Source organism: Bufo bufo, chromosome 3, assembly GCF_905171765.1.
Source record: "Bufo bufo chromosome 3, aBufBuf1.1, whole genome shotgun sequence".
Classification (NCBI taxonomy): domain Eukaryota; kingdom Metazoa; phylum Chordata; class Amphibia; order Anura; family Bufonidae; genus Bufo; species Bufo bufo.
In genome coordinates, this window is record NC_053391.1 from 214815398 (window position 1) to 214839813 (window position 24416).

The 24416-nt window shown below is 43.2% G+C and overlaps 1 protein-coding gene across 2 annotated transcripts in view; it reads right to left on the reverse strand.

The window, feature by feature from the left end:
* The window catches only part of TRIM33 (tripartite motif containing 33), a 116341-nt gene that overhangs the window by 44312 nt on the left and 47613 nt on the right, over positions 1-24416 (reverse strand). For both annotated transcript variants that reach the window (XM_040423922.1, XM_040423921.1), the window contains exons 2-6: positions 18533-18651; positions 14565-14712; positions 13019-13151; positions 2188-2304; positions 1322-1436 (exon numbers count right to left, since the gene is read on the reverse strand). In XM_040423922.1, coding sequence (XP_040279856.1) covers positions 1322-1436; positions 2188-2304; positions 13019-13151; positions 14565-14712; positions 18533-18651 — 632 coding nt within the window. The remainder of the gene's footprint in view (positions 1-1321; positions 1437-2187; positions 2305-13018; positions 13152-14564; positions 14713-18532; positions 18652-24416) is intronic.

Here is a 24416-nt window from a genome sequence, read left to right on the forward strand (position 1 = left end):
TTTACTTTCCTTCAATTAGAAATTTAGAATCTATAAAAAGGAAACAATAGTCATTTTTGGTCAAGGAAATAATAATAATAATAATAATAATAATATGCTTCATATTGTGTATAACAAATGAACAGCTACTCGAAAATAATAAAATCCTGCTAATTAAGGATGACTCTTCATTTAGAAGCACTCCCAGGTTACACATCTAGAGAAATGCAGTCGAAAAGCAGATTGTCAGTACTTACAAGCCGAGAATGGTGTGAGGAACACATAAAGAGATGGCGTTACGTGAAAATGACTAAACCAGGGAAGCCCAACCTGCGGCCCCCTTGTTGTTGCTAAACTACAACTCCCAGCATGTCCAGACAGCCTGCAGCAGGGCATTACGGGAGTTGCAGTTTTACAACAGCTGGAGGGCCGCGGGTTGGGCATTCCCAGACTAAACAAATGAGCTGGACATGAACCATGCAGGTTAGCGGTTTGATCTAGGGCTATGTCCACACATTTTCTGGGACTAAAAATCTATTCCAGAAGAAAAGCTCTCTGAAGGCTCATAGGGCAGCAGAGATGAGGTCTGTACAGAGAGAGGCGCTACATACAAGGGCTTGTACAATGGAGAATGAATGGAACTGAGCTGCCTGCAACATAGGAGAACACAAGCAGGCTGCAGGAGACAACGCACGTAAAAATGTAATAACAAATAATTGCAAATATCTTCTTATTCCATAAGATGGCCAATGCAATAATAAAAATAAAATAAAAAAGTCATTAGGGAACTGTCACTGTCTTTTTGGGCTTGCAAAAATACCCCTAGAGAATGATGGCTTTTTTACAAGCTATTTTATTTTTTTTAAGAGGTGTTTTAAGAGGTAAGTTGCAAAACATTTTTCTTTCGAAAATGCCAAAAGCTGTAAAACCCCTAAAAATTTTTTTTTTAAACAGAAAAAAAAAAACGTGTGTGAGACATGAGCCTAAAGGTGTCTATAGCATGTAGTAAAATTCCTTTAATCCAGCAGCAGTCAGAATTTCTGACGGTTTGCAGGTATAGCTGGCCCAGACCACCTTGATAATATAAATGCTCACATGAGGAGCAGAAGACAAGAACCAGTCACCGCAGGAGCATGCCATAGCACATCTTGGAGCTTCTCTAACCTCACGTTTTACAACATTTTCTATGACCATCCAAAAATTCTGAATGTTTAAGAAACCAGCAAATGCCACTTGGCATTACTTCTAGTTTGGACTAATTTTAGATTATTATTATTATTTTTTTTACTTCAGATAGATAAAATGGATAGCAAACACAGAAAACAGTAAACATGTATCCTACCTCCAGCTGCTGTAAGAGAGATTTGCCCTTCTTATTTATTTCATTTATTAAGGTGAAGATTGCAACTTTAATTTCCTGTTCCACTCTTTTATTAGTTTCATTCACTTCTTTTAGCCTGCAAAATACAAGAAACGACGACATAAACCATGTACTTTATATATGGGCAATAGGGAAGGGGGGTCCCTCATTGCCAGCCTTATTTCTAAGTTCGGCTAGTTTCCCATCTGCATTATGCATCTCTGTCAGGGAACAGCCTGCTGGAGATGCTTGAATCTGGCACTGCCGGATGCTAACCGACACCCGCCATTCACTATAATGGGATCTGGCTGACAATCTAATCTGTATGGGGATCAGAGGTCGCAATAACGCCTGTACAAGCGCCATAGACGCCTGCTCAGGCCATTTTACTCCCTGAAAAAAGACTAATGCGCATTTTTACGCATGATCTTTTTCTAGTCAGCCAGGTCTGGCACAAAGGAAACCCCGCCCCTCACCTGAGAAGCTCCGCCCCTCACAGACATCTCCCTTACCAGGAATAGCTCGAGTCCAGACTAAACACAACATTGTGGTTACAGGACCTGTCGTGAGGTCACAGTCATGTGATCAGTCGTGTGTGGGAGGAGTTAGGGGAACACAGGCTCCGTGTAGGACTGTGCTGGAACATATGGAGGTACTTTATGTATGGAATGTGTGTAACCAGTCTATTGTAGAGCTTTCCGTGTGCATCAGAAAACAGTAGAGTTGTTGTCCATAAATAGTTCCTATCAGCTTATAAACTACGGTCCAAAAACGGTCACGTTGATATTTTATACATGAAGCTTAATATCTCAGAAACATCTACTTACAGATGAACAGTTTAATGTTACCTGTTCTGGACCTGAGTAGCTGCAAAATGAACATAGTTCTTCTTTTCCAAAAGCTTGGCTAACAGGTTCTCAATTGCACCCTTCTGGTTCTGAAAGGCCTCCTCCAAAAATTGGTATCTGGCAAAAGAACAACTTTATTAACAACTTGAAAGAAAACATCAAGGCTCCGCATTATTAGGCTCTGTTCACATCAGGTCTATGACCTACAGTCTTGTGAAAAAATTAGGACACCCTTTGAAAGCATGTGGTTTTTTGTAACATTTTTAATAAATGGTTATTTCATCTCCGTTTCAACAATACAGAGAGATTAAAGTAATCCGACTAAACAAAGAAAACTGAAGAAAAGTCTTTTCAAGATCTTCTGTAAATGTCATTCTACAAAAATGCCTATTCTAACTGAGGAAAAAGATAGGACACCCTTGCCCCTAATAGCGAGTGTTACCTCCTTTGGCTGAAATAACTGCAGTGAGACGGTTCTTGTAGCCATCTACTAGTCTTCGACATCGGTCTGAGGAAATTTTACCCCACTCCTCAATGCAGAACTTTTTCAGCTGTGAGATGTTTGAGGGGTTTCTTGCACGTACAGCCCTTTTCAAGTCACCCCACAGCATCTCAATGGGATTCAAATCTGGACTTTGACTTGGCCATTCCAGGACTCTCCATTTCTTCTTTTTCAGCCAATCTTTGGTTGATTTACTAGTATGTTTTGGGTCATTGTCATGTTGCATGGTCCAGTTCCGCTTCAGCTTTAATTTTCTAACTGATGGTCTCACATGTTCTTCAAGCACCTTCTGATACACAGTAGAATTCATCGTGGATTCTATGATGGTGAGCTGACCAGGTCCTGCTGCAGCAAAGCAGCCCCAAATCATGACACTTCCACCTCCATGCTTCACAGTTGGTATGAGGTTCTTTTCTTGGAATGCTGTGTTTGGTTTACGCCAAACATGTCCTCTGCTGTTGTGTCCAAATAATTCAATTTTGGACTCATCTGTCCAAAGAACATTATTCCAGAAGTCCTGGTCTTTGTCAACTTTATCGCTGGCAAATGTCAGTCTGGCCTCGATGTTTCTCTTGGAAAGCAAAGGTTTCCTCCTTGCACACCTCCCATGCAAGTTAAACTTGTACAGTCTCTTTCTGATTGTAGAGGCATGTACTTCTACATCAACAGTAGCCAGAGCCTGCTGTAGTTCTCGAGATGACACTTTAGGGTTTTTGGATACCTCTTTTAGCATCTTGCGGTCTGCTCTTGGGGTGAACTTGCTGGGGCGACCAGTCCTGGGCATGTTGGCAGTTGTTTTGAAAGCCCTCCACTTGTAGACTATCTTCCGGACAGTGGAATGGCTGATTTCAAAATCTTTTGAGATCTTTTTAAATCCCTTCCCAGACTCATAGGCTGCTACAATCTTTTTTCTGAAGTCCTCTGACAGCTCTTTTGCTCTCACCATGGTGCTCACTCTCACTTCAACAGTCAGGAGCACACCAAACTAAATGTCTGAGGTTTAAATAGGGCAAGCCTCATTCAACATGCAGAGTAACGATCTACTAATTATGTGCACCTGGTGTGATATACCTGTGTGAGATCTGAGCCAATTTAAGAGGGAATACATGTGAGGGTGTCCTATCTTTTTCCTCAGTTAGAATAGGCATTTTTGTAGAATGACATTTACAGAAGATCTTGAAAAGACTTTTCTTCAGTTTTCTTTGTTTAGTTGGATTACTTTAATCTCTCTGTATTGTTGAAACGGAGATGAAATAACCATTTATTAAAAATGTTACAAAAAACCACATGCTTTCAAAGGGTGTCCTAATTTTTTCACATGACTGTATATCTAATATATACTGGGACCCATACAATAAAGGGATGCCTCTAGGAGAAAATTGGATACAGTGGCATCAGTCACCTTTTTTTATACCAACGCAAGCCAGGAGGATGTAAAAAGGGTTGCTCTTTTGTCGAGTGTCAAACTAATGTAACTCTATGGACAAGGTTTGCATGGGCTTTGAGAATGTTCCCTGCATACCTGAAAACACTGTCCTAGATGCAGTCTATGATTTCCTACTGTACACGGCTGATACAAACAATGCAATTATGAAAAACTACCATTCTTTAAAGGGAATGTGTCAAGTTGAACATGCTGTTCAAACTGCAAGCAGCATGCTATGGAGCAGTTAACTTTAGGTCAGGAATGAGCGCTCCAGCTGCTGTGAAACTCCAACTCCCAGCATGCTGTTCTTCTAACTCTGTGATCATACAATACATACAAATGTCTGCTATATGCATACACAGCTCTGTAAACAAACACATTTTTCTGCCCTTCCTGATCTGAACTCGGACCAATGGTGACATCATCAAAAGGTCCTGCAGTTCAGAGTGTTCATCTCAATAAATACAGCTTAGATACCTTCAGCCCCAGGTATTTCAGCCTCCTTTCCTGCCTGCACTGATCTCATGGTGTCCGGCAGGGGGAGACCGAAGCGTGCAGACGCTTGTATGAGCGTTCTGCCAGATCATTAAGGAGGCAGAGAGGTCTGACATTACAGGGCCACCCCAACTGTGGACTATAAGACACTGGCACTTTTAGCAAAATTTTCTGGTTAAAAAGTGCATCTTGTAGTCTGAAAAATACGGTATATCTGTGCTCATTCTGGGTTTTAACGTCCAGGAGGAAGTCCTATCAGTGATTGACAGCTATCTCTATGCACATAGAGGAAAGGCTGTCACTGATAGGACCGTCTCCTTGACTTCAAAGCCCAGAATGAGCAGGAATACAAGTTTTACTGAATCTTTTCCAACATAACCATATATCAATCTGATCAGCTCCTTCTGCCTATAACCTGCTGCCTGCAAATTAGTTAGCATTTTCATGGTTCCCTATAATCTTCAATAAGCTACATTTACAAAGTAGAGGGTGTATCAGACTGGCAGATCCTCGCTAACTAGTGTTACACTGCCGCTGATTACCCAATGAATGAGCAAATGGGCAATCCCAATCCTTTAGCAGGTTTAAAATCATCTGCCGGCGGCAGATCGTGGTGTCTAATTCCGATCTGCTGCGGGTAAACAATGATCCATTATGGGGACGAGCGATCACATTATGGATTACTCCTCCCCATACTCTGGAGGAGTAACAGCAGTGGTCTCCTCCGCTGACAAGCAGGCGATTGCCGGGAAGGAACACTTTCCTCCCGACAATCGCCTGCATAATCTTCCTGTCTAATACAGGCTTAGAAAGGATTACTTTTTTGCCTGATTCACAACATATTTGCTATATTCAACATGAGAAGCGCAGACTGAATGAATGATCCTATTACAGCTCCCCATCAATAACATTAAAAGGGATATTTCAGCCAAATAAAGGGATGCAGTGGGTACAAGTGGCATAAAAATAAATAAAAAATAAATAAATTTAAAAAAAAAAAAATTGTTCACCTCACCAATCCCTGCTTTTGCCTCAGGACCCCCATCCTAGTAACTGTGAAAACAGTGGTGGGGCCCGCAGCAATCACACATCTGTCACCTATCCTGAGATGGGAAATGTCATTTGTGGGGGAAAGACCTCAACTCCACAATAAAAAAACCTGCATCCGCTACCCACTTCTGGACCACCACATAAAGTACAATGTTACTGATCTAACAGCACGCCGGAGACTTCTTTCACATCGAGTGGCAATTGTTATTGCGATTGATTACAAGGCGGGAGAAGTTTTATCATTTTATTCCTTTATTTTAGCAGTAATAAGAGGCGATTGTGAATGATGAGAGTTTGCTCAGGGTTGACCCAGCTAAACCGAGACCTTTGCACAATGCAGCAATTGTGCTGCCACTGCTGAAAGATGAATGCAGCTACAGGCAGTGCACATGCCATACATCATGTGCAGAGAAAGCAAATGGCACCATTAGTCAAAACTACATCTGCATAACGAATATCAATACATCAACTGAGAGGAGGAGCCGTGAGCGATAGTCAGTGACATACGGGGAAATGTCTGCCTGAAGCTACAAAATCACACAAAGAAATCAAGAGGTGCCAGCATAGGGAAAACAGAGCCTACCACATAACGACTAAAAGACAACAGGGCAGATTTAAAATTCTAAATGTGCCAGTGTGGCACGTTGGTCCAAAAACTGGCATGCATCTTTTGCATTAGGCCCCTTTCACATAAGCGAGAGCACCCGTCCTGACCTCCCAGCACTGATGGGGTCACATAGCATTATAGTGATTTATGATGCTATGTAACCCTTAGGCCCCTTTCACACGGGCGAGTTTTCCACGCGGGTGCAATGCGCGAGGTGAACGCATTGCACCCACACTGAATCCGAACCTATTCATTTCTATGGGGCTGTGCACATGAGCAGTGATTTTCACGCATCACTTATACGTTGCATGAAAATCGCAGCATTCACGCATGGTTGCTAGGAGATGATTGGGATGGGGACCAGATCATTATTATTTTCCCTTATAATATGGTTATAAGGGAAAATAATAGCATTCTTAATACAGAATGCTTAGTAAATTAGGGATGGAGGGGTTAAAAACAAGATTTTTGTAAAACTTACCAGTAAAATCTCTTTCTCGCTCTTCATTGGGGAACACAGGAACCGTGGGTATAGCCATGTCCTCTAGGAGGCGTTGACACTAGGTAGAAGCTGTTAGCCCGTCCCATGGCAGCTATACCCCCTCCAGCCTGGAGAGAGAGCTTTAGTTTGTGCACAAGCAGTAGGAGAAGCAAGCCAACCAACGAAAAAAACGTGGAACACCAACCATGCCAAAGGACCCAACGGGGTACTAACCAGCAACCGCCGCAACTGTGGCCGAACAACAATACTGGGTGGGTGCTGTGTCCCCCAATGAAGAGTGATTTTACTGGTAAGTTTTACAAAAATCTTGTTTTCTCACCCATATTCATTGGGGGACACGGGAATCGTGGGATGTCCAAAAGCAGTCCACAGGGAGGGAAAACACCACAGACCCTTGGAAGCAACCGTCCCTGCAGGCATCTAAGAAACTGCCGCCTGCAAGACCATGCGGCTCAAGGCAGCGTCCGCCGATGCATAACTATGCACCTGGTAAAATTTCGTGAATGTGTGTAAGGAGGACCAAGTAGCCACCTTACACAACTGCGCGGTCGAAGCGCGATTCCTCCGAGCACAAGATGCGCCCACCTCTCTGGTGGAGTGAGCCGTGACACCTAAGGGCGGAACCCTGCCCCGGGCGCAGTATGCCTCCGCAATTGCAGACCCAATCCAACGTGCGATTGCCACCTTGGAGGCCGCCAATCCCTTGCGAGGACCCTCCGGAATGAAGGGAGTCTGTACGCCGGAAGGGACTGGAGGCTGCTAAATAAATCTTCTGAGCCCTGACAACATCCAAATGGTGTAACTCCCTTTCCTTAGGGTGTGCAGGAGGGGGACACCCTGAGGGAAGGACAATTTATTCGTTGATATGGAAGTCAATGACCACCTTCGGGAGAAAGGAAGGAACGGGCCGGAGAACGGCTTTATCCTTATGAAGTACCAGGAAGGGTTCTCTGCAAGAGCTCTGCCAACTCTGATACCAGTCTGATGGATGTGATAGCTACAAGAAAAACTACCTTCTAGGACAGGAGTCTGAGCGAAATCTCCCGCAAGGGCTCAAAGGGAGAAGCCTGGAGCGCTGAGAGGACTAAATTCAGATCCCAAGGCGGTAAAGGAGGACAGTACAAAGGAACTGTATGTGCCACTCCCTGAAGGAAGGTTTTTACAGGCCCCAGTGGGGCCAGAGGGCGCTGGAAAAGCATAGAAAGCGCCGACACCTGATCCTTCAAATAACTATGGGCTAGACCAAGGTCCAACCCTGATTGTAGAAAGGACAGGACTGCGGGGAGAGAAAAACGAAGTGGGGGAATGTTCCGGCTTTCACAGAATCCTAGGAAGGACCTCCAGGTCCTGTAATAGATTCTGGACGATGCAGGCTTCCTGGCCTGAATCATAGTGCGGATGACATCCGCTGAAAACCCTCTTCGCGTCAGAATTGGTGGTTTCAATAGCCATGCCGTCGAACGAAGAGACCTTAAATGCTAATGGAAGGCCGTACCCTGCGAAAGAAGGTAGTCTCTGAGTGGCAGTGACCAAGGGACATCTCCTAGAAGGAGAACGAGGTCGACGTACCACGCGCGACAGGGCCAATCCGGGATGCTCTCCATCCTGATCTTCCGTAGAACCCTGGGAAGGGGGGGAAACACGTAAAGGAGGGAGAACCCCTGCCAAGGGGAGATCAGGGCGTCCACGCCGCAAGCTTCCGGATCTCTTGCTCGGAAGAGGAAGGTGGGAAGTTTTCGATTGAGTCTTGAGGCCATCAAGTCCACGTCCGGGCGACCCCAAGATAGACAGATCGCCTCGAACACCTCCGGGGGCCAGGACCACTCGCCCAGATCTATTGTCGTCCTGCTGAGGAATTTTTGGCCCATGAACAGAACCCTAGTGTAAATCTGGCACCGGATTTACAATACTCCAAATTTATAAAACTCCAAATTTATAAAAGGAACATGCGCCAGAATAGTACATCCGTCTAATATTAAGACTGTGATTCGTATTGTTAGACTGTGCAAAGTACGACACACTAGTAAATCGATTACCCATTATTATGCTATAACTCATTCTTACAGCTTGTGCTACAACAGATTCCTAAAAAAAACTGGGAAAAATATTGTCGTCTCTGGGATAGGGGTAGGATAAAACGCAACCCGATAAGCAGTTTATAAATCACTTGTCCACTTTTTTAAAAAGCAGGCTGTAGCAGCAGATAGGAGTCTATCTTATGTCTTGGTGACTTGTCCAGTCTGTGCCATGTGAACAGATAAGATTTTATGTACATAGCTGATAAGAGAAAACCTGCTGATTTAACTGATTTCCTGACTGATAGCATTAGATAATCTGCTGAACTGACAATACATTGCACAATGGGTAGCAACTAGGAAAAAAAGGGTCTTTAAAGATGACCTGTCACCAAAAAATGCAGTGCAATCTGCAGACCACATGTTATAGAGCAGGAGGAGCTGAGCAGACAGATAGTTTTGTGAAAATTCTGTAAAACTTGTAATTTATACTTCAGTTGGGGGAAGTGTTATCGGTGACTGATAGCATTCTCTGTGTAAGTGTGTATACCTAGATGGCCGTCAGTCATATCTGTACGCGGGGGAGTCTTAAGTCCAGGGGAAGGGCAGATAAACGTATAAAGTACAGGTCTTACAGAATTTTTTTTATTTTTACACATAAAACTATAGAGTAATCCACTCAGCCTCTCCTGCTCTAACATGCTGCCTGCAGATTACACTGCATTTCGAGGTGACAGGTTTTCTTTATGGAGAATGTGTCGCCTATAATTTTCACATCAATTATAACCAGATAGAGAAATATACTCTTTTCTTCTATTCTGTTTTATTTTCTGGTTGTAGATTATTTTACTCTGTTTCTGAACATGATTACGGGAGGTTGTAATCTTGCCTGAACTTTTAGGCTGGGTTCACATCTGAGTTTGTGAACTCAGACACTGAATCTAGCGTACATGTCGGCTTTCAGCCGGACAAAAAAAATAAAAAATATAAATACAAACCATTTTTTGGTCCGTCCGAAAGCTGGCATATATGCTGGAAAGCAACCAGATCCCATCACATTGAATGGGGATCCAGCAGTGCACGGTGGAATCCGGCTGGTACTCCAGAAATCTATTCCTCCGCCGGAACAGACTGAAGGAGCTCATAGCACACATGTGAACCCGGCCCTAGCTGCGTTTAGGGGCATGCTTTACAGCAGCCACATGGACCATAGGAACAACTGATTGGAGAGTATTGATTTTTACAGGAGAATTCTCTAGACATGTTCTGTGCAAAGGTCATTGTGCAGGGAAGGGGCTACTTTCACACTTGCGGCAGTGTGATCCGGCGGGCAGTTCAGTCGTCGGAACTGCCCGCCGGATCCGCTGATTGAAAGCATTTGAGAGACGGATCCGGATGCGGATCCGTCTCACAAATGCATTGCAAGGACGGATCCGTCTCTCCGCTTGTCATGCGGACAGACGGATCCGTCTTGTATCTTTTTTCACATTTTTACCTGTCTGCGCATGCGCAGGCCGGAAGGACGGATCCGGCATTCCGGTATTTTGAATGCCGGATCCGGCACTAATACATTCCTATGGAAAAAAATGCCGGATCCAGCATTCAGGCAAGTCTTCAGTTTTTGTCGCCGGAGATAAAACCGTAGCATGCTGCGGTTTTTTCTTTTGCCTGATCAGTCAAAAGGACTGAACTGAAGACATCCTGATTGCTCTCCATTCAGAATGCATGGGGATATACCTCATCAGTTCTTTTCCGGTATAGAGCCCCTGTGACGGAACTCTATGCCGGAAAAGAAAAACGCTAATGTGAAAGTAGCCTAAGCTGTGTCCATCACCTATTTTGAATGGTGAATCCTGTGTTAGCTATATAGAGGTGTAACCCTGTCTGTGATCATGAAACTGCTGAAAAGTGATCTGTACAGAACAGGAAGTCTCACCATATTAGTTCTAATGACCAGCGCAAACACTGCAGAATTTTAGGATTTAAAAAAAAAAGAAAAATTGAAAATTAGAAGAAGAAGAAAAAAAAAAAATCACCAAAAGTTCAGTGTTAACATAAAAACTTGACTTAAAGGGGATGTCCAGAATTTAACATCAGATCGGAAAGGGCCCTACACCCAGAGGTTCCACTACATTTTATCCAAGGTGTACAAAAGTTGTAATAACTCAAATAATACATACACCTACATCATTTTAAAGGGCATTTGTCACCAGATTTGTACCTAATGAAACTGGCTGACTTGTTGCTCCTTGCTCTACAACTGCAGTGCCCTCTCCACTTTGACTGACAGGGCCAGTCAGGCATGAGCGTAGGGGTTTCAGACCCTTGCCTGAGGTTACACCATTAATATTAAATTCCTGGAAAACCCCTTTAAACAGGTCATTTTTTTGATGACACATTGCCATTAAAGGGTAACTGTCATATTTTTTTTATTTTCAAGTTTTTTTTTTGAGCTAGGCATGTATACCAGAGTTAGTCTGTCAATGATTGTCAAAACATCTGCAATTACCTTATAATAACAGGTTTCATTAATGTCCTCTGTCCCTTTCCACTGCTCCCTTAAATAAAAGACTGTTGCTATGGCTTGTCTGTCTCCGGCTAAGACAGGAAGACGGAGGGGCGGTCCTTCACACTGCATGCCTGCATTAGGCATCAGAGTGAGAAGGCGTGTCTCTCAGTAATCCAATCTGATTGGCTGGCAGGAAGCTGCTGGCTACAGCAAGTTTGTATGTGACCTGAGGGAATGCAGTTTTGGCCTCAGAGAACTGGCAGAGGAGCCATCTTGAGAAGATCCTCATAATGTAGGAGTCAAAACAGCCGTAACTCAGGGGGAAAACTCAAGGAAAACAGTGGTAAGTGAAGAAACTAAAAATTGCTATATGCATAATGCTGCTGCAGCAGGAACATATGCTAAAATTGATTTTTTTGATGAAAATATGACAGTTATTCTTTAAAGATCAGAATTCCGACAATTCCGTATTAAATTTCCCAAAACAATAATAAAAGCTGTCCATTTACATCTATAAAGTGTAATCAGAAAATGACCTATTGTTGAAATCAAGATTTCAAATAACATTAGTTAACAAGTCCCCTGCACAGTATTTGGTGTATGGTCCCTGCAGCTGCTGTAAAGCATCTCTGTGAATGCAGTAACAGCAGCTGAGGCAAAATGCACCCCCATTCCCTCCCCCCAATGATCAAGTATAGAAATGTAAAAATTCTGCAGAAAATAAAAATCATAAACCCTGTACTTAGCTAAGCGGTATTGTTTTGTTCCTTCCCGACAACCGCCTGCTCGTCAGTGAAGGAGACCACTGCATTTACATGGGGAGCAGTGATCGCTAATGCCATCGCTGGTCCCCATACAGGACCATTGTTTGCCGGCAGCAGAGCGTATTTGGACGGCACAATCTGCTGAGAAATGACGATTTAGTTGTCTGCACCAACAATCCCATTACCTGATGAACGAGCATTTCGCTCGATCATCAGGTAATCAATGGCACCTTTACACTGGCAGATTATCACTAATGAGCGCTCGTACAAATGCTTATTAGCGCTAATCTTCCCAAACATCAGGCAGTGTTAAAGGCTCTTCACCAGGGAGTGAAAAGGAGACCGAATTCATACGTTTACTACTCATCATTTATATCATATCATTTATACAATTTAAGATGATTACTATTAATTGTTAATAACATCAAATTTATAAGGGTTTTCCGAGAGTTTTGCTATTAATAACCTAGCCTCTGGATAGGTCATCAGTATCTGACCGGTCGAGGTCTGACACTTGGGTCCTCCGCTGATCAGTCCTGCGCTGATGAATAGCAGGAAAAGTCTAAGGTATATTGGTACACCATAGACTTTTTCCAGGGTGCTGGTGCTCACAGAGAGGGCTCTGAGTGCCACCTCTGGCATCCATGCCATAGGTTCACCAACACTACCCTTGGCCATGTGATGACACATTTATCAGTCACGTGGCCTAGGCACAACTCAGCCCCATTGAAGTGAATGGTGCTGAGCTGCGATAACAAGAAGGCTGCGGTGTTACTGTGAGGGCCAATGCCTTCTTAAACAGTTGATCAGTGAGGGTCCGGGAGTCAGACTCGTGCTGATCAGATACCGATGACCTTTCCTGAAGATAGACCATCTGTAAAAAAATCTCTCGGAAAACCCATTTAAACCCGTAAGCACCGGTACTGGGGGTAGCTTTAGTAAACCTGCTGGCTGTAGATACCTGTGTTCCTTATGCTCAAGAAGCTGGCAGTCACGACAAGTTAGTCTGTCACAAGTTTCACAGAACAGTTTCAGCTGCTCCTGTTTATGGACGGGACAGAAAACGTGACGCTGCCCTGAAGCTCCCACCGAATCTAGAGAAAAGCAACATTTCCATAGAAAAGTTTTAGAGAAATTGTAACTCATCATACAGGCAAAACAAAAATATGCAAAAACATTAAAGGGAGTCTGTCACCAAAATATTATGTTATACACCACTTACATGGCTCTCTAGCACACCTATCCATGATTCAAATGGTACCTTAATAATTTTCTTCTGAGTTTCACCAGCAGGAAAAACGCACTTTAATCCATATGCAAATGAGGGCTCGCAAGTGCCCGGGGCGGCGTTCTGTGTGTAGGTGCCCAGGCTGCTCTGCCTTCTTTTTACATTACTCCTCCCCAGCCTCCTTCTTGGCCCGCCCTGCAAGTCCCTTGCGTCATCCACAGGACCGGCCGATATACCGTGCGTGCGCAGTGCACCGCCAGAACGGGCATGCGCACTGTGATGCCAATTGTGGGCACGGCATTGCTACAGAACGGGCATGCGCCATCACAGGCATGAAACCAGTGACTAGAGGGCGGACCAGAAGCAAACAGGAGGACTGGAGGCCGGCGCATGCGCACTACATGTAGCGATGCCGTGCCCACAATTGGCATCACGGCGGTGCACTGCGCACGCGTGGGATATCGGCCGGTCCTGTGGATGACGCAAGGGGCTGCAAGGCCAAGGAAGAGGCTGGGGAGGAGTAATGTAAAAAGAAGGCAGAGCAGCCTGGGCACCTACACACTGAACGCCGCCCCTGGGCACTTGTGAGCCCTCATTTGCATATGTATTAAAGTGCATTTTTCCTGCTGGTGAAACTCAGAAGTCTCCACCTAGCATACTCATGTGAAGCCCAGTAGATCACCTGTAGTAAAGAAAGCAGACCTTGCCCTGCGTGGTGCAGCGCAAGGCAAGGGGGAGTACCAGAGCAAGAAATGCTCCTCTCAGACATGCTAAATGAGTGAAGGGGTTATGTCCAGGTTCTGCTCTGAACCCAGACAACCCCTTTAACTGAATGTGCTTTTGAATTACCCATCAGGGTGCTGTAAGATACAGAGAGCCCTGAAAGCATGGCATGTCTCCCACCAATCATTTAGGATGGCCATACACCATAGCCAACAGCTGGCAAAACCCCTTTATTTCTATGGGATTGGCTGACCAGCTATTTTCAGAACTCCAAGACTGGTGAACAGAGGGTGGCCATGCTTGTGCGGGGGTGGGGCTCTGGAGATATGCAGAGGTGGGACCTGTACCTATCCGACATTGGTGGCATATCCCAGCAATATGCCGCCAATGTCGGACATGGGAATACCCTATTTAACAACATCTGCTGAAAGCAAACAGAGAACTTAAATGATGAGAAATCGAATCACAAAATATTTCCAAAAGTTCTGAACTTTTAGCACAATCATCTCAAGCTAGATATTACATTTATTTCAAATATGACAATTAACAATCTCACCCGAAGAGACATCTTCTTTCTTTGTGATAATGTGGTCCTTAGTGAATTTAACCCTTTGATGTGCTTCTATGCATGTCTTACAAAGCCATTCCCCACACTCCTCACATAACCCAACAGCACTCGAGTTGTCTTCACAACTTGTACAAACCTAGATGAATAAAAGAACGAAGATCACAAAAGAGAAAATATGGGATATAAATATGCGGCAATTACAGGGCGCATATGTATAGAGCTGAAAAATTATTTTTATCCTAATACAAGAAATAAAATGTAAAAAAAATAAAATAAAAATAAAAATGCCCCAGAGATGCCCTCAGCCTTTTTATTGCTATGGGACCATCAGATGTGTGTGCCATGTAAGATTTAAGGGTACTTTCACATTTGCGTTAAAGTTTTACGGTATTAAGTTCGGACATAGGGAATAAATACCGGGGGGGGCATCAGGATTGTCTTCAGTTCAGTCCCTCTTACGGTATTTTCTACAGCCAAGATTCCGGAACACTTGCCGGAATGCCAGAATCGGCACCAAGTGTTCCGGAAAACCGGATCCGGTTTCCCGGTCTGCGCATGCACAGACCTTTAAAATGTGAAAAAAAAAAAAAAAATACCGGATCAGTTTTTCCGGATGCATTTGTCAGACGAATCCACATCCGGAAACAAATGCTATCCGTTCGCACACGGATTTCGAGATCCGGCAGACAATTCCGGCAACGGATCTGCCTGCCGGAATCCATCGAGGCTAGTGTGAAAGTACCCCAAGGCAGCATTCACTTCAGTGCCATTGATTTCTATTGTTATGAACGAACATAACGGAGGTGACGGATCCTGCACATACTGGAGACCAACTCGGCCGAACGGTCTAAAACAGGATCTGTCATTTTACCAGACACAATACGCTCATTATGATGCAGGCAGTAGTTAGGACCCCAAGAAGAAATATATAATGTATTTAACAGTATGGGGTTAACCTCTTATGCAAAAAGATTCTTTATAACATTCATTAGTGATTGATTACTATGAAGTCCAAACCAATGGCTAAATTATTTTGGTCTATGGTCCATGACAAATACCTGCAGAGAAATGGCAAGCGCTGTCTTTAGAGTCATGCCTCACTAGCACTGAGGTGAATTACTGCGCTCATGACCAGGCCTACCAACCGGAAAGATGAAAATGCTTTCCTAGTGACAAGGAGATGACTTCAGCGGTTACCCCAATTCTTACAGGTTCATTCAGACATTAGCTTGTTTGTATCGACTGAACGAAAGAAAAAAAAAAATAACCCACAATACCGCTGAGTTCTTAAAGGGTTTCTATCACTTGGTATCACATATTTAGCTGTCAGACACTAGCGATCCGCTAGTGTCTGCTCTAACAAACCATCCTAATATGATAGGTTTTGGGGCAGCCGTTTCGCTAAAATAAGAACTTATATCTATATGCTAATGAGCCTCTAGGTGCTATGGGGGCGTCATTAGCACCTAGAGGCTCCGTCTACCTTCATAAACTGCCACCGCCCAGCGCGTCCCTCCAGCCCGCCCATCTCCTGCTGAATGCGATCGTCCCCGTGCGCGTCTGTTTGGCGCATGCGCAGTGAATGTCTGACCGCTTCCCTGCTCAGACATCTCCACAGTGGAGATGTCTGTGCAGGGAAGCGGTCAGACATTGCGCCAGAGACGCGCACGGGGAGGATCGCATTCAGCGGGAGATGGGCGGGCTGGAGGGACGCGCTGGGCGGCGGCAGTTTATGAAGGTAGACGGAGCCTCTAGGTGCTAATGACGCCCCCATAGCAACTAGAGCCTCATTAGCATATCTATATTAGCATATCTATATAAGTTCTTATTTTAGCGAAACGGCTGCCCCAAAACCTATCATATTAGGATGGTTTGTTAGAGCAGACACTAGCGGATCGCTAGTGTCTGACAGCTAAATATGTGATACCAAGTGATAGAAACCCTTTAAGTTGCACATTTTGAGCCGTTCACTTTGTGACATAAATAACATAGTAACTTGACACTTATTCAGCACAATTACAGTGATACTAAATACACATTTTACACAAATAAAAATAAAAAAAGTTTTTGCACTGCCACATCCCAAAACCTAGAACTTTATATTTCTTTCTATGGAGCTTTATTTTTGATGACCACTTGTAGCTTTTACTGGCATTGTTTTGGGGTATAATGCCAGTAAAAAAAACTGCATTTCTTTTTTTGAGGGGTTCTTTTTTAAGGCGTTCAAAAGGGATAAATTACATAACTGTATAGCGCGGATCGTTACGGACACCAAATATGTGAAGGGGATCTTATCTTTGCTACTTTTCAATGGAAAAAGGTGTCTGTTTTTACTTGGAGATTTTTTTTATTTATTAAAACTACTATTTCTACCACTTGTTAGTCCCACAAGGGGACTTTGACATGTGATTACTTCCATAATACACTGTACTACCTATTTAGTACACTGTTTTATACTGTCAGTATGATACCAACAGGTACTATTAGGCTGTGCATCTGGCATACACTGAGAGCAGGCCTGGGTGCCTTCATTAGGTCCCTAAGTTGTCCTATGAAGTCCTCAGTACCCCACAGAACCAATGCCTGACAGAAGAAGCCCACTCCGTCTGAAACTGGATAGATGCTGTGGTTGCTACTGACTGCAGCATCTAAGAGTTAAACGGCTGGAATCAGCGCTTTTGCCGATTCATTACAGTAGGAGCCCGGCTGTTGTAAGAGCTGAGCTCCTGCTCTCCCCTGCAGCATTTAGACTAGGACCGTAAAAAGGCATTCTGGCAGTTACTAAGAGGTTAAGGTTTAATAAAAATTAAGCCTTGGTTGTAAATGTGGATATTCACTTTAACATGTTAACAACCATGTACAAGTTATGTAAATACTTCAATTTAAGCAGGAGCAGGTCAGGCGCCTGCTGACAGTGATAAGTGGACATCCTGAAGCAAAGACAGAGGTGGTTTACTACAACTACTGCCTTCTTTAAAGGGGTTGTGTCACTTCAGCTAATGGCATTTATCATGTAGGGAAAGTTAATACAAGGCACTAATGAATGTATTAGGATCGTCCATATTGCTTCCTTTGATGGCTTGATTCATTTTTCCATCACATTATACACTGCTCGTTTCCATGGTTATGACCACCCTGCAATCCAGCAGTGGTGGCCATGCTTGCACACTATAGGAAAAAGCGTCAGCCTATGCGCACTCCTGAGGTCCCAGCCACCAGAGAGGCCAGTGCTTTTTCCTATAGTGTGCAAGCACAGCCACCGCTGCTAGATTGCAGGGTGGTCGTAACCAATGAAACAAGCCGTGTATAATGTAAAGGAAAAATGAATGGCAACCGTAACCATGGAAACTAGAAGAGTATAATGTGGGGGGGAAGAAAAGCAAAGGAAGCAATATGGACAATCACAATACATTAGTGTCTTGTATTAACTTTACATGATAAATGCTACTTGCTGAAGTGAGCCAACCCCTTTAATTGCCTATATAGCGCAAACAGCATGTAAATACCGTAAAATAAAAGAATCAAAAAACTCGCCCCTTTCTTCCCCTGCTTCTACCAGCACTGAGCTCTGATCCTCCCCACTGTTGGTGCCATAACACAGGTCACGGCTGCAGCCAATCACTGGTGACGTCCCATGTACTGCTCACACCAGCGATTGGCTGAAGCAGTTATCTCGGTGCACGTATGTGCCCACTGTAGCGAGGACCAGATCACAGCGCTGGAAGCGACGGGCAGAAGAGGGGCGAGTATGGATTCTTTTATCTTACTATAATTACAGAGGCTGCCTGAGTTTTATTTAATTCTAAAAACCCAACAATCGGCTTAAAGTATTTGTCAAACTGCTGTATATCCATGTTCCGGTCAATCCAAGAGCACTAACTACTCTACTCCGATGCTGGGTAACTACACGAGACATGAAAGGTTACACACAATGATGGGATTGTAGGCAGCCATACCTGCTCAGACTTCTCATCGGTGCCATTTGGCGATTCAGATATGTCTTTCACAAAGTAATTATCCACTAGATCGATTTGTCTGCATTCTTGTCTGCAAACCGGACACCTGATCACACCCACTAAGACCAAAAAGAAAGAAAAGGACAGTTACGGCAACGCTGCATGGAAGACTTCTAAAGCATAATACACGTGTCAATCCTTTTCCTCTCTAAATCGAGATATCAGAAGAGGCGTAGAATGAAATACCCATCTAGTATGTACACTAGATTACATACATGGATTCTACTGCAAAAACATCATGAAATCGATCGCAAAATACACTGCAGATTATGGGGGGGAAAAAGGCAATTTTAATGTGAAATGTGTAATAACATTACAACACAAGTGCAGAGGAGAATCCATCCGGGGTCTTCTCCTGTCACATACAAAATAGATTACAGGTAATTGTCAAATAATTTACAAACTGTCAATCCCTTTAAACGGATTCTCTGGGAATACTCATTTTCTTATCGACTTAGCTGGCAGTGTATTAGGCTGCGGATGTTCATATGGCCTAAGTAATGCAACATTTAGGTAGACTACTTCTATATGTAAATTGTACCAGAAAAAGGCTTCTCTCTGTGTCTACAGCGGTCCGTCCCTGTCCATATGCAGATACAGTGGTGCCTTGCAGCGCTGGAGTTTGTATGTTCTTCCCATGCTTGCGTGGCTTTCCTCCGGGCACTCCGGTTTCTTCCCACACTCCAAAAATATATACATAGGCAAATTGGCTTCCTATGAAACGGAGCCAGGTGTGCGCCGTGTTCAAGCGCCTATACGGCAGCCAAGGAGTCACCACAAACATCCCTGCGCTTTGAGTCGCTGTGAGGAAAAAGCATTACATATGTATGTGTCTTTGTATACTATTGCTTTCCGTCTACACCGGCCCGGTCAGACAGCAGCTCCGACGGTTCATCTCTGGACTCCTTACAGCTCAAACACTCACTTAAAGGGCTTCTGTCACCAGAATTAAACCCTATTAAACTAGCTGACCTTAGTGATGTGCTAATGTCAGCTGAGCCTAACTAGCCTACTCCAGAAATCTAACTTTTATAATATGCTAATTAGCCTCTAGGTTCAGGGGGGGCGTTGTTCCTGCTCCTAGAGGCTCCGTTCTCCCACCTCTGGCCACGCCCTGCTACACTAGATTGACAGGGCCAGGCAGCCTTCACCTCCAACTGCCAGCCCTGTGCGGTGGGGAAATCTCCGCCCGTTCTGTATTCAGAACGGGCGCCGTGACTGAAGAGCGCTCGCTAGCTGCCGCACTGCGCCGAATACTGAACGGCGCGAGATTTCCCCAGCGCAAAGGGCCGGCAATTGGAGGTGAAGGCTGCCTGGCCCTGTCAATCTATTGTAGAAGGGCGTGGCCAGAGGTGGGAGAACGGAGCCTCTAGGAGCAGGAACAACACCCCCTCCTGCACCTAGAGGGTAACTAGCATATTATACAAGTTAGATTTATGGCGTAATGGGGGCATAGATAAAAGTAGAATAAGCTAGTTAGGTTTAGCTGACATTAGCACATCGCTAAGGTCAGCTAGTTTAATAGGGTTGAATTTGGTGACAGAAACCATTTAAGCCATATGCTTATCAGTTTGAGAAGAGTTTAGCTATAATGAGTGTTTATGAGCTGTCAGGAGTTCAGAGATGAGGGCCACAGACCAAGTCCGATGGGACTCAGCGTAAACAGAAACTGATGGCTGTACAGAGAAATCTGCTGAAAATTGATTAATAAAGACCAATTGAGGAGATGATTTTATCCCAAAATGAGTGAAATGCACAAATTAAAAAAAAAAAAAGTGTCCATAACATTTAAAGGAATTGCTGGGCTTCACTATAGTGAACGTCCCACATTTAATGTATCTGTCTCAGTCACATGACCATATGGCCGTGGTGTCCATATTACAGGCCGCAAACAGCAGGTCTACAATACACACGCACCAGCTGTGTGAACTCCGTGCTACGGATGTGGACCCACTGACTTGAATGGGTCAGCGATCCGCAAGATACGGCAAAGGACAGGACATGTCCTGTCTTTTGCGGAGCGGAGACACTGATCTGAAGACCACGGAAACACTGCAAAGCACTTCTGTGGGCTTTCAGGTCTGTGCCTCCGCACTGCAAAAGACAAGACATCCTATCTTTTGCGGATCACGGACCCATTCCAGTCAAAGGGTCCGCAGCATGGAGTGCACACGGCCAGTGCCTGTACAATGCAGAACGCTATTTGCGGTCCGCAGCACAGGAACAGTTACCATATGGTCCTGTGAATGAGCCCCAAGGCTTTGATCACATTGCCATTATTTCTGTTGTTCTGCTCCATTACATATGATCAAGCCACTGATGCCGATACGACTCTACCCTGATGCAGCTTTAAAAGGGAGTGTGTAATAAATAGCTCAAAACTGGCATAAAATTAAAAGTTGCAAACAAGAGCGGTGAAAGCACCACAGGTCACCAAACCCATTACCATGCCTGCTGCTGTTTACATGGGCCCTCCTGTGCATTGGAAGAAGGCTAGCTATATGAGTAAGTTTCCTAACGTCTTGACGGTGTATAAGAGCTACTTACACCAGAACCCTTTAATTATTACAGACCAAAGCAACACAATTAAGCCAAATCATTTTTCGGACAAAATGCAGTTATTTATATATGGTGAGCACTTTCAAAAACCACTAAAACTATAATAAACTTCATAAAAAGGTATGAAATGAAGCATGGGAAGAACTGCTGAAATCCGTTTTCATGCTCAAACTTGATCTGGAAATGGTGATTTATTAAATAAAATATAACCAAATTTCTTATACCAAGCAAAATTAAAAGGAACAATTTTATCAAAATGCACTACTTTTTTGCGCTGAGGCTCTCGGATCCCATTCAAGTGGATGGGTCTTGTGTCCCCATACAGCAGCCCTACTGTTGGTTCCCGTGCAGACCGGGTCTGGCCAGACACATGTTTGTGTATATGACCCCTTATTCCAAGCCAAGAATCATTCCAGTCCTCCAACTACTACTATAATGAGGATTACCTTGCAGTCAAACTCTTCCATGTGCTGCAGAGCTGCTCTACTGTTCCATTCAGAATGTTTAAATCTACATAAATACGGCTAGAGAATGAATATTTTGTATTTTGTTTACAATGGTATGGTAGTGCTGAAATAAAATAAAAAATCCTAAAAGTTTTCTAATATACTATGTTTAAAAAAAATCCTTTAGAGGCAGGCATTCCCAATTTTTTTCTGAAAGCCTCCCCAGAGTTATTTGCATTTATATAAAAAATAAAAAAAAACACGACGAAACTTCCTGCCGGAATACTCTGCCGCAAGTGTAATAGTACCCCAAGTAGATGAGCTTTCCAAAATGGAACGTAGATGTTCACATTTTCATTGCGGATTTCACGCTTTGCAGTACCACATGCGGATTTTGCTGTGGGTTCATTGCAGAAAAGCAATGAAAACTACATGAACACCCAGATAAAATACAATCCCAAGTGCAAGCCACATATTATAATAATAATAATAATAATAATAATAATAAATTATTATTAATGTACACTTGCTGAAAATGTCTGGAGGGTTCACCCTCCAAATTCCTCCAATGGGGAAAGCTACCGGGAGCTTTTACTTTTAAGTGGGTCTGATGGGAGACCACAACTTACGGAGAAGCAGTCTGCACGGTATGTACATTCTCGAGGGAAATCTGTTCAGTGCAAACTATTTTAAGAACCATTGAAGACTCCCAGAAGAATCATGTGTAAATGTATAATGGACACCTGCCAAATACATTTTTGCTATATCATTACAAAAAACAAAAATTGGTGGACGCCAAGCACGTTTTAGGCAATGTGGACTACAAAAATCAACCCATCCAAAGACGCAAGTCTATGGCAGAACCACTAGCATCAGATGCCACAAACATCTCACTATACAGGAGTGGAGAAGCTGGCAGCAGGTAACATCTCATCATACATTTGCATTCACCCTTAAAGGGGTTGTCTCACTTCAGCAAATAGCATTTATCATGTAGAGAAAGTTAACCACCTGCCATCTGGGCCATTTGCCCCCTTCCTGACCAGGCCAAATTTTGCAAAACTGACATATCTCACTTTATGTGGTAATAACTTTGGAACACCTTTATTTATCCAAGTCATTCAGAGATTGTTTTCTCGTGACACATTGTACTTCATGATAGTCATAAATTTGAGTCAAAATATTTCACCTTTATTTATGAAAAAATCCCAAATTTACCCAAAAATTTTAAAAATTCGCAATTTTCTAAATTTCAATTTCTCTGCTCTTAAAACAGAAAGTGATACCTCATAAAATATTTATTATTTAACATTCCCCATATGTCTACTTTATGTTGGCATCATTTTGGAAATGTCATTTTTTTTTTTTAGGACGTTAGAAGGCTTAGAAGTTTAGAAGCAATTCTTCAAATTTTTAAGAAAATTGCCAAAACCCACTTTTTAAGGACCAGTTCAGGTCTGAAGTCACTTTGTGGGGACTACATAGTGGATACCCCCATAAATGACCCCATTGTAGAAACTACACCCCTCAAGGTATTCAAAACCGATTTTACAAACTTTGTTAGCCCTTTAGGCGTTCCACAAGAATTAAAGGAAAATGGTGATCAAATTTTTAAATTTCACTTTTTTGGCAGATTTTCCATTTTAATCAATTTTTTTCTTTAACACATCGATGGTTAACAGCCAAACAAAACTCAATATTTATTACCCAGATTCTGCGGTTTACAGAAACACCCCACATGTGGTCATAAACTGCTGTATGGGCACACGGCAGGGCACAGAAGAAAAGGAACTCCACATGGTTTTTAGATGCCATGTCCCATTTGAAGCCCCCTGATGCACCCTTACAGTAGAAACTCCCAAGAAGTGACCCCATTTTGGAAACTAGGGGATAAGGTGCCAGTTTTATTAGTACTATTTTTGGGTACATATGATTTTTTGATCATTCATTATAACACTTTATGGGGCAAGGTGACCAAAAAATTGGTTGTTTTAGCACAGTTTCTATTTATTTATTTTTACAGCGTTCACCCGAGGGGTTAGCTCATGTAATATTTTTATAGAGCTGGTTTTTACAGACGCGGCAATACCTAATATGTATACTTTTTTTTATTTGTTTCACTTTAACACAATAATAGCATTTTTGAAACCAAAAAAATGATGATGTTTTAGTGTCTCCATGTTCTAAGAGCTATAGTTTTTTTATTTTTTGAGAGATTTTCTTATGTAGGGGCTCATTTTTTGCGGGATGAGGTGACGGTTTTATTGGTACTATTTTGTCGGACATAAGCGTTTTTGATCACTTTGTGTTGCACCTTTTGTGATGCAAGGTGACAAAAATTGTTTATTTTGACATTTTTTTTTTTTTTTTTTTTTTTTACGGTGTTCACCCGAGGGGTTAGGTCATGTGATATTTTCATAGAGCTGGTTTTTACGGACACGGCAATACCTAATATGTATACTTTTTTTTAATTTTTTCTATTTTTTACTTTTTTCATTCCTTACTTGGGGACTTTTTTTTTTTTACATGTGAAACTTTTTTTTTTTTTTTTTAACCTTTTATTTTTATTTTTTTTATTTTACACTTTTCCTCCCCCATAAGGTCATGCAAGACCTCTGGGGGACATTTGCTTCACTTTTTTTTTCACAGTTGATTTCTCCTGTAACTGGGGCTGACATAGTAGCCCCAGTTACAGGACAAATACACCCCTAGAGAGGCTGTACAGCAGCAATCCAGCGCTGTACAGCCTCAGAGCAGGGATGATCGAGGTCTCAGAGACCTCACACAGCTCCTGCACACTCCGGTCCCGGCGGTCACAT